Source organism: Erythrolamprus reginae, chromosome 2 (assembly GCF_031021105.1).
Source record: "Erythrolamprus reginae isolate rEryReg1 chromosome 2, rEryReg1.hap1, whole genome shotgun sequence".
NCBI classification, from domain to species: Eukaryota; Metazoa; Chordata; class Lepidosauria; order Squamata; family Dipsadidae; genus Erythrolamprus; species Erythrolamprus reginae.
In genome coordinates, this window is record NC_091951.1 from 47,297,173 (window position 1) to 47,308,555 (window position 11,383).

The 11,383-nt window shown below is 44.9% G+C and overlaps 1 protein-coding gene across 1 annotated transcript in view; it reads right to left on the reverse strand.

Moving 5' to 3' along the window:
- Positions 1–9,175, reverse strand: part of LOC139160367 (zinc finger protein 420-like) — a 34,672-nt gene extending 25,497 nt beyond the window's left edge. The window contains exons 1-4 of the mRNA XM_070738130.1: positions 9,153–9,175; positions 5,580–6,178; positions 5,166–5,277; positions 4,971–5,038 (exon numbers count right to left, since the gene is read on the reverse strand). Of these exons, the coding sequence (XP_070594231.1) occupies positions 4,971–5,038; positions 5,166–5,277; positions 5,580–5,996 (597 nt within the window). The 5' untranslated portion in view covers positions 5,997–6,178; positions 9,153–9,175. The remainder of the gene's footprint in view (positions 1–4,970; positions 5,039–5,165; positions 5,278–5,579; positions 6,179–9,152) is intronic.
- Between the last annotated feature and the right edge of the window lie 2,208 nt (positions 9,176–11,383).

The window sequence follows — 11,383 nt, forward strand, 5'->3', positions numbered from 1 at the left end:
CCGCTAATTTGCGACTTTAAAGATTTAGTTCAGATTATTTCTAGCCGTTTTAGTTTATAATGTTCCTAATGGTTTTTGGATAGCCATCTATCGATAGGTTTCTCTTATACATAATATTTCAGATTTGTCTCTTTTGGAATATTTTTAAGAAAGGTGAAAAGAGAGCTTTTCAGTTTTAATTAATTTTTATTTGGAATATTTGTAATGATTCAACCAATTATACCATCAATCCCAGGTTGGGTAGAAGTCTGTTGTTGTTATTATTATTATTATTATTATTATTATTATTATTATTATTATTTTGTCAGTACAACACAGCAAACGAGATCACTATGCTGGATTTCATATTTCATCACCAGTTGGGCGCTTCCCAATCACCTAGGACTGCGTGATGTAGCGGCAAATTATGTTTGCCTATCCCAGTAAAGCGGCCTTTTGCAATTGACAGATAGAGATTTTGTCAATTCCGATGGTTTTCAAATGTCCGCTGAGATCCTTTGGTACTGCGCCCAGCATGCCAAGTACCACTGGGACCACTTTCTCGGGCGTATGCTAGAGTTTTTGCAGCTCGATTTTTAGATCTTCGTATTTCACTAATTTCTCTAACTGCTTCTCCTCAATTCTGCTGTCTCCTGGGATTGCGATGTCGATGATCCATTATTATTATTATTATTATTATTATTATTATTATTATTATTATTTATTAGATTTGTATGCCACCCCTCTCTGAAGACTCTGTCTTGCAGTTCATAAGTCATTTTGGTTAGTTCTACAGATTCATGTATTTTATTTATGAAGTGTAAGGTAGACGGGGTATTATTTTCCTTCCAATATTGGGCATATAGTATTCTGTCTGCAGTCAGGATAGGCAAAATTAAGTACTGTATCTGTCTTCTTTTTTAAGTTTTTGTTTACATATTCCTAGTAGGAACATTTCAGGCTTTAAATGAATGGTTTGTTTTGTGATTTGTTCTAAATATAGTTTAGTTTTCCTCCAGTATTTTTTTGCTATTGGACATGTCCACCAGCAATGATAGTACGTTCCAATTGTTTTTTTACATTTTCAACAAAGAGGTGAGGCATTGGGGAACATCTTTGCTATACGTGGTGGGGGAAGGTGTCAACAGTAAACCATCTTATAAAGATTTCTTTGTACGGAGTTGCCAATGTAAGTTTACAGTAAAAGTTCCAGAGTTTCTCCCTTTCGTTTAAGTATATGGGGTAACCAAAATTTTGGGCCCATGCTATCATCGATGGTTTAACTTGCTCCTTTACCATTAGTACTTTAAGAAGTAAATTGTAAATTTTAGATATGGTTTTAACCTCTGATCCCAGGAGAATCTTATCAAGCTCATTATAATTTTGGAAACCGAAGTGTCTTTTATCTTCCTTAAATTTTGATTTGATTTGGAGATAGTTTATCCAATCCAACTTAATTCCCTTGGTCATCAGGATCTGTTTGGATAATAAGTCATTGTTTTCATCTAAAATCTGTTGGTATCTAATTAGCCTATCTTTGTCCACAAGGTTGGGTAGGTTATGCCCTCCAAAGCGGAAACCCACTTAGGAGTTGCTGGGTAGTATTGCTTTTTTATTTGGTTCCAGCTGTTTATTATACTTTTTCGTATATAATGTGATGTGAAATATGAATGTTTTTTGTATTTATCAGTTCCTAAAAATGTGTGCCAACCAGTTTGGAGGTCAAAGCCTTCCAAAGTTAAAAGTCTTGAGTTTTTTAGGAGTATCCAATCTTGTGTCCATTTAAGAATCATGGCTTGGTAATACAGTTCGAAGTTTGGTAGACCAAAACCCCCCTTTGCGTCTATGGTCTTGTAATAGCTTTAATTTGATCCTTGCTTTCTTTTTTGACCAGATAAATTTATTAATTTTTTTCTTCAAATTGGTGAAAAAGGTTTCTGGAAGTTTTATTGGGGCAACTTGAAACAGGAATAACAGTTTAGGAAGAGTGTTCCCCTTGATTGTGCAATTTTACCCATTAGAGATAGCGGAATTTTAGACCATCTATCGAAATCTTTTTGAATATTTTCAACTAGAGTGTCGTAATTTTCTTTTCTTATTGAACTGCAGTTTGCTGTGATTGTTCAACCTAAACATCCCATTTTTTTAACTATCTTTATTTTTAATAGATTTTCTAGTTTAGTATTTTGTACTTGAGACATGTTTTTTGTAATAATCTTTTTTCTTTCTTTCTTTTTAACCCAGTTATTTCCCCAAATGTTTCAATTTCCTTAATCAAATTTTTACTTCCTTCAGTGGGGTTTTACACAATGAAAACCATATCGTCTGCAAAGGCTTCGACCTTGAACTCTTCCTTTCTTATTTTAAAGCCCTTGATTTCTTTTTTATCTCGTACTTTTTTCAGTAGAGTTTTCAAGGCTAAGATAAATATTAAAGTTGCCAAAGGGCAACCTTAATGGACACCTTTCCTTATATTGATTTGAGAAGTGATCTCATTATTTAAGATGATTTTACCGTGTTTCCCCGATAGTAAGACCCCCCCGATTGTAAGACATATGGGGGGTTTCAGGGGGGTCGGCTTATATAAGCCATACCCCGAAAGTAAGACATATGTCTTACTTTCGGGGAAACACGGTACATAAACGGTATTGCGGGGGGGGGGCGATGACATTGCTTCCAAGCTCCCCGCGCGCCCCTCGCCTTCGCTCACCGCGGCGCCACCGCCCCTTCCCCTGCCGAGGCTCAGCTGCAAGCGGCCAGCGAGGCCGATCGGCTCCGAGGCGAGCGGCCGAAGCTGCGCCCTCCTTTGCCCGCCTCCTTTCCGCTCGCCTCGGAGCCGAGCGGCCTCGCTGGCCGCTTGCAGCTGAGCCTCGGCAGGGGAAGAGGCGGTGGCGCCGCGGCGAGCAAAGGCGAGGGGCGCGCAGGGAGCTGCCGGAAAGGAGGCTGGTGAAGGAGGGCGCAGCTCCGGCCGCTCACCTCAGAGCCGATCGGCCTCGCTGGCCGCTTCCCCTGCCGAGGCTCAGCTGCAAGCGGCCAGCGAGGCCGAGTGGCTCCGAGGCGAGCGGCCGGAGCTGCGCCCTCCTTCACCAGCCTCCTTTCCGGCAGCTCCCTGCGCGCCCCTCGCCTTCGCTCGCCGCGGCGCCACCGCCTCTTCCCCTGCCGAGGCTCAGCTGCAAGCGGCCAGCGAGGCCGCTCGGCTCCGAGGCGAGCGACCGAAGCTGCGCCCTCCTTTGCCCGCCTCCTTTCCGCTCGCCTCGGAGCCGAGCGGCCTCGCTGGCCGCTTGCAGCTGAGCCTCGGCAGGGGAAGAGGTGGTGGCGCCACGGCGAGCGAAGGCGAGGGGCGCGCAGGGAGCTGCCGGAAAGGAGGCGGGCGAAGGAGGGCACAGTGGCGGCCGCTCACCCTTTTTGACTGCCCATCCACCCCTTGACCTGCCTTTAGCCAGCCAGCCGAGCGTCCGTGTCGCCGCGGAGTTGGCCTCCCCTGCCGAGAAACATTGCCGGGAGCGGCGAGGGGATGCTCCCTGCAACCCGCCGAACGTCGAGGTCGGCGCCCGCCTCCTTTCCGGCAGCTCCCCGCGCCCGAAGACGAGCCGGCCCCGGTGCCCGGGACAATGTAAGACATACCCCCAAAGTAAGACACAGTGGGGCTTTTGGGGGTAAAAAGATAGTAAGACACTGCCTTACTATCGGGGAAACACGGTAGCTGATTGTTTAGAATAAATTGATTTTATTAAGTTTATAAAGTGATCTCCAAATTTCATTTCCTCGAGCTGGTTTATAAATAATTTCCAATAAAATGTTTCTTAACCTTTGTAGCCACAGGGGACTTTCACAATAAATCTTGTACCAAGCTTTTTCTGTATGGCCACTTTCAATCAATTACCTTATCTTTTAACCTGATGAACTTATTTTTCTTACATCTTTTGCAAAATGCAACAAATCATTTTAAAATGATAATGTACTAGTATAGATGTTACATCTTTTTTATAGCATCTATGCAGAAATCAAGTCAAAAAATGACAAAAAATTGGCATTGTGAAAGTTTTTGTAAAAAATTAGTTATGTGTGGAGTGTAATTAGCATAAAGAATACATTTCAAAAGTATTGTTTTTTTTAAAAAATCCTAATAAACAACCTCTTTTGAAATTTTGTTGCTTGGGGTCATGAAAGTTAGGCATCCCAAATAGGATGAAAAAATGGAAGGACACTAGCTTGAATTTTTGAAGAAAAGGGAGAATACAAATCTGTTGTGGTTAGCTCTGGCCCAGCTCCTGCCCCAAGGACTGTGGATGTGGGGGAGACATCCACATGCTGCAGGCCTATTTTGCCCCCGGTGGAATCTGCTGATGAAAGCTCCTCTGACCAAGAAGACATGAGTGACAGGGAGGAGGAGAGTGTGGCAGACAGCTCAGAAGGAGATCAATTATCTAGCTCCTCCTTGGATTCAGAACAAGAGTTAATGATACAGCCACGCATGCGGAGAGCGATGCATAGGCAACAACAACTGAGAGATTATTATCAAAGAAAATGAGGCCACCTGTGGTTGGATGGGGCTGTGGTAATTAGTGGGGCTGCTATAAATAGCAGCCTGTGGGTTTGGCCATTGTGGAGGATTATCTGATTGTTGTGTTTCATGACTGCTTTACTGACTTTGACCTTTTGTGTGCTGATTTTTCCCCACTTTGAAACTAAACCAGAGCAAACTGTGTTTCACTTTGTGAAAGAAAAAGGACTATGAATTGCCTCACAGCTGCAAGCTAAGTATCACAGAACTGATAAGGGCCTTGTACAAATTACCAGTTTGTTTGGAGACCAGCGCTCTTTGCTATACCAAAAGAGGGCTTAGTTTAAGTGAATTTTCATTATAAAGAACATTGTTTCGAATGTTCAAACGTGTGTGTGTCTGAAATTTGTACCTGTGAATTTTTGGGAGGAGTGTACCAGATAGCCCGACAGAACACAAATCTAATAAATAATTTTCCTTCTCTTACTTGAGTTGGAGGTTCAACCATTGTTTCATCTTCACCATAAGGAAGAGTCAGCCTCCCTCTATTCTCCCCTGTGAGGGAGACAGAATTTTAAAATGCAAAATTAACAGAATAGGGGGAGGGGTGTTATAATAGCAAAGACATAGAGAAGATGAGCCAGCTGAGATCTCTATGCGAAATGGAAAAGTGTTGTATTACCTGTGCATGTTTCTTGATTTTCATCATGAGTAGACCTCAAGAAAAACAGTTCCGGAAGAGTATCAGACAGATGCCTCTTTCCCTCAGGATCCCTGGTCTCCACAGTGAAAGGCTTGAAATATAAGCCAGGGAAAAGAAGAAGAATGAAAGGACCATACAAACTATGACATAGATTCTTGTTCTGTTCTTTCAACACCAACTGAAAGCACCCAATGTCCATCAGTTAGGTTGGAAAAGAAGAAAGAAAAAGCTGTTTAAAATCTTTCTTCTAAGAATGGATAATGGAGCAACGTCATTCAAGATTTAATGAAATCTTATGAATGCCAGAGAACTGGTAATAAGGAGCATAGAATCCAAACACATTGTTTATTACATCTAAACTCCTTCTAGGCTCTAGAGATTGAATTATCTCACCTGCAACTCAGCCTGCTCCTTCTTCTCCTCCTCCGCCTGGCTCAGGAGGAAGCCTTCCACCAGGGCCACCGCCTGGGAACTGGTCTCTGCTCCATACTCCTGCACCCAGCTCTCCATCTGCAGGGGCAGAAGCGCCAGGAACTGCTCCAGAACAACCAAGTCCAGCATCTGTGCTTTTGTGTGCTTTTCTGGTCTCAACCATCGATTACAAAAGAAATGGAGACGGCTGCAAAGTCCTCGGGGACCCTCATTCTCCTCATATTGGAGGCTCCTGAAGTTCGAGGCATGAACTTGTGAAACGATGGTTTCCTCCTCGGAGATCTTCTGCTCAGATCTTCCCCAGATCTCCCCATGGCTCCCAGACTGCGCACCAGAAGGGCTTTTTCCAGTTCTCTCATATGCCAAATGGCTTGCCATTCTTTCTCTGTCCTATTACACCATTGCAAATAGGTTGAATGAATCTTGAGGCTCTCCAAATGCTTTTTCATTCATTGGGGCATTCATCTAGTCTCAGAACAAACCATTCAGCCATCTTTGTTGAACAGAACTTTGTCTCTATGAAACGCTATAGAGATCACTTCCAGTTTACGTATCTGACACTGAAAACCAAATAAAGAATTAGAAAGTGGTGCATTTAACCATTCAATAATATTCCTACTCCTGCAAGGAAGAATATTTCTCAGCTAGTGGAGGATTACAGTGGCACTGAGCAGTTAGTTTCTATGTGTAGTTGTGTGTGTGTTGCAGACTATGGGATTGACCCTCATCAAAATTTGGGAACTGGGTATGTCTAGTTTAATGAAAGGAAGGACTAAGGGGATACAGGATACCAGTGTTCCAATATTTCAGGGGTTGCTACAAAAAAAAGGGAGTCAAGCTATTCCCCAAAGCACCTGAGGGCAGAACAAGAAGCAATGGGTATAAACTAATCAAGAAGAGAAGCAAGAGGAAGAGTCTGCGGAGAGGGGCGGCATACAAATCTAAATAATAAATAAATAAATAAACTTAGAACTAAGGAGACCTTTCCTGACAGTTAGAACAATTAATCAGTGGAACAGGTTGCCTCCACAGAATACTCTGTTTCTAAGAAGAGATTGGTCAACTATTTGTCTGAAGTGGTATAGCCTTTCCTGCCTAAGCAGGGGCTTGGACTAGAATAGCGTTTCCCAACCGGTGTGCCGCGGCACAGTAGTGTGCCGCGAGACACTATCAGGTGTGCCGCAGAGCTACGGAAGCTCCAGCTGGGCGGGGCGCTGCCGGTGCCGACCTGGAGCGCCCGCTCGCAGCTGTCCCCCGGCTCCTGCCCGATGCCGCGGTTTCCGGCGCTCTCCTGCTGAGCCCCAAAGAAGGAAGGCAGGAAGAAGAAGGAGAGCTTCGTTCTTTGTGCCTTTTTCCCGCCTTCCTTCTTTGGGGCCCAGCAGGAGAGCGCCGGAAACCACGACATCGGGCAGGAGAGGACAGGAGAGAGCGCGGGCCGGGCGGGGGCGCAGAGGCGGGCCGGGGCTGGGGAGCGCGCAGGGGTTGCCCTTTTGGTTTGCGGCTGCAAGCGCGGCTCCCCGAGGCAGGCGGGCAGGCAACTTCCCTCCCTGCGCCTTCCCTCCCTGCGCCTTTCCCTTTCCCAGCTGCAGCCGCACCCCCCCCGGTCCCCCCGCCAGTGCCCTCCCGCCGGGCCCTGGCGTCGGCGGCAAGTGTCCTTTGGGGCCCGGCGGGAGGGCACTGGCGGGGGGAGCGGGGGGGTGGCTGCAGCGGCCGCAGGCAGTCGTGGGGAGATGGCGGCGGCGAGAGGGAGCTCCAGGCGGCGGGACCTCTCTCTCTCTCTCTCTCTCAGCTGACTGCAAGTGGGAGCCCTGACGGTGGCGACTGGACGTGCTGCTGGACGCCGTACTGCTGGCGCTGCGGGCTTGGCATATACGGCGTCCAACAGCACGTCCAGCTGCCGTCAGGGCTCCCGCTTGCAGTCAGCTGAGAGAGAGAGAGAGAGAAAGAAAGAGAGACATATAAGAGAGGCAGAGAGAGAGACAGCAAGAGAGGCAGCGAAAGAGACAGAGAGAGAAAGAGAGGCAGCAAGAGAGGCAGAGAAAGAGAGACATAGCAAGAGAGGCAGAGAGAGAGAGAAAGAAAGAGAGACATAGCAAGAGAGGCAGAGAGAGAGAAAGAAAGAGAGACATAGCAAGAGAGAAAGAGAGACATAGCAAGAGAGGCAGAGAGAGAGAGAAAGAAAGAGAGACATAGCAAGAGAGGCAGAGAGAGAGAAAGAAAGAAAGAGAGACATAGCAAGAGAGAAAGAGAGACATAGCAAGAGAGGCAGAGAGAGAAAGAGAAAGAAAGAGACATAGCAAGAGAGGCAGAGAGAGAAAGAGAAAGAAAGAGAGACATAGCAAGAGAGAAAGAGAGACATAGCAAGAGAGGCAGAGAGAGAAAGAGAAAGAAAGAGAGACATAGCAAGAGAGAAAGAGAGACATAGCAAGAGAGACAGAGAGATAGCAAGAGAGGCAAAGAAAGAGACATATAGCAAGAGACAGTGAAAGAGAGAGAGAGCAAGAAAGAGAGAAAAAAGCAAGAAAGAGATAGCAAGAGAGAGAGAAAGACAGAGGAAGGGAAGGAGGGAGAGAGAAAGAGCAAAAAAGAGAGGAAGAAAGAAAGAGGGATGGAGAGAGAGAAAGAAGGGAAGGAAGGAAAAGAGAGAAAGAGGGAGAAATAGAGCGAAAGGGAGGACGAGAGAGGGGTTTTTTGTCCAAACTTTTCTTTAGCCCACCCCCCACCCCCCACCCACCCTTTCAATGTTCCCCAGGATTTTGAAAATATGAATAATGTGCCGCGGCTCAAAAAAGGTTGGGAAACACTGAACTAGAAGACCTCCAAGGTCCCTTCCAACTCTGTTATTCTATAGCTTTATACCTGCAAGCAGGGTTTACCTGACATGCCAGTCTCTGAACACATTAACAAACTATGAAAATTTGCATAAAATGAAATCCAATGAAGTGAATCTTGCTTAGGACGTTCCATTTCCCTTTTTTGGGGGGGCTTGTTTTTTTAAGAATAAAATTGCATCATTATAGGCTAGCAGGTTCACTAAAAGGTTGCCATTAAGCCCAAACTGCAGGTGGTGAGTTTGTATGAAACACAAGGGTTGAAGGGACCTAGATTGAGATAATTTCCTGGTTCCTCTATCCTCGAAAGACAAATTGAACTGCAGGGCTCTATTTTAGTGTCATCCTGCACATTGTAAGAATGCAGGCGCAATCTTCTGCATCTCCTTCCTTGTAAAATTTTTCTTCTTTCCTGCTTGTCATTTGCCATGCAGATTCACCCTCTGCCCCTACCGACCTTTTCCCAGGAAATAAGATGTAATTGCCTCCCCTGGAATACCCTCCTCTTTCCTGGGGATCTTGATTACTTTCTGGGGACAACACGACTGCAGGCAAAACAGTTTGCCTGCCAGTCTGCTTTCCCCCACCCCCCCACCCCCGCCTGTTATGACCATAGAAAGGGGGGCAAGGGCACATGGGATCTGGGCTCTCCCACTCTCGGGACACAGAAGACTGAACCTGGATGAGGGCATATATCTCTTACCTCTTCAGCATGAGAACCTCCTGCCTCCCTCTGAATGGGAAAACATCCACCAGTCACCCAGGACCACAACTGGGTCTCTTCTCTTTTCTTCAAGACTTTCCTCCAGTTTTACCTCCTGCAAAACTCAAAGGGTTAAAGTGAGAGATTGCAGTGTCCTAGAGAGGCAAAACAAACATGTCACTTCCTTCTCACCCTCCTCTGGAATCCACCTGTGGCCCTCCAGTGGTTTAATGGTGAAAAACATGGATTTCATTTTATTTATTTAGTCAAGCATGTACAGTGGTACCTCTACTTAAGAACTTAATTCATTCCGTGACCAGGTTCTTAAGTAGTAGAAGCAATTTATCCCACAGAATCAATGTAAAAGCAAATAATGCATGCAAACCTGTTAGGATATAAATAAAAACTCGGAATTTGGGTGGGAGGAGGAGGAGGAAGAAGAGGAGGAGGAGAGTCGCTGCCGAAGGAGGAAGGCGAGGTGAGAGAAATAAAAAAAATCCAAAACTTTAAGGCTTAAAAAAAAAGAGGGACTCTGAGGCAGCGAGGAGGAGCACGCGCCTCCCATACATCCGGCACGAGGCTGCCTCACGTACACTGCCTCCCATACACTGGCTGCTGCTACCTGCTGCCTTTTCCTTCCCATGCTGAAGGGGTCCCCTCTCCTCTCACTCATAGCCGGCACCTTTCCTTCACTGTGGTGACTCATCGGCTGCCCTGAGTGTTTCTTTTCTCTGGGTGCTAGCAGAGGTTTATTCCCTGTCCAAGTGTCCAGAAAAAGGAAAATGCTGTGTTCGCTCTGGACTGCTACAGATGGCCGGGACTAAAGGGGGAATGGCAGGAAACTGACAATTTCCTGGGAAATTTTTCCAGGCTGGGGTTCTTAAGTAGAAAATGGTTCTTAAATAGAGGCAAAAAAAAATATTGAACACACAGTTCTTATCTACAAAGGTTCTTAAATAGAGGTGTTCTTAAGTAGAGGTACCACTGTATTACATAAGACTAATACAGGAGTTATCTAATACACATTCTATTTGTTCCAGGCCATCTCTGTTCATAACTTATAGGTAAGGCCTGCAGGATGCCAAACTCTTTGTTACTTTTACCAGCTTTCTAACCATCCAGGATAGATACAAGCTTTACACGATCATATTCCCTGTGAGTAAACATTCTTTGTTCTTGCCAGACAGATTCCAAAATTACAGGCTTCCCGGATTTCTTTCAAGTGTATGCCATAACCTTGTTTTGTTTTAACAGCCCATGAATGGGAAACTCTTGGTGGGCTTTCAAGACTCTGTTATTATACCTCAACGATATTAAAGAGCTCCAACAGACTTGGTTGTGTCTGATTCCTGATGTGGATTGCCTGAAAGGGTTGGTGCTCAGTAACTGCGGACAGAATTAGAGGAAGCAGTTTCTGGCAGAACAATTAACACACATCTTAATTTTGGGATAGGAAAACAAGAAAAAAATAATCCTGCCTCTGACTACCAGCATCAGGATTACCGGCGTCCTCACTTCTACCCGGATTTTGATAATGAGCAGCAGAGATCTTTTAATATGTTCTAAAAAGAAAAATGAATTTTGCTTTCTAAGATTACAGAAATGTGAAGTGAATAAGACATTACAAGTAGTCATATGTGATTTTATACTCTTATTTGTTTTCTATTATTAATAAAACATATTAGTAGCAGATATTCATTTATTTTTAAGAATCCACTTTTGTTGCATAATGTAAATCTCAGAGTTCTGCTATGGAAATGATCAGTTTATTTGTATAATGTGACTATCTAAATTTCCCAAGAAAAGCTCACTCAGGTAATACTAGGAAAACGTAAATGAATAATGAGATTTCTTTATAGTACATATTCCTCAAATCTTTAATTAAACTGTTTAATCATGCCTCTGTTGACATTTTTACTGCAGAAAATGGGATGGAATTTAACTCGACTGGGTGTGGTGTGGTATGATTTTCATGGGGGCAGAAGATGGGTTTGGCTCCACTCCCAAAATGCCCGTCTTCCTACCTATAGCCATAGGCATTGAAAGCCAAGCTTTCTCACAACAGGTCCAGATAGAGAGGCAGCACATGAATCCTCCAGGACCTGCCATTTCGTAAACATGCTACAGGGCTTCCCACCAAGCCCCTGCGCCTTTGCTGCCTTGGTCGAAGCCTGATTCCCGAAGGAACCCAGAGAACTGCTTTGAAACACTTTTAAATGAAAGCATTTTCA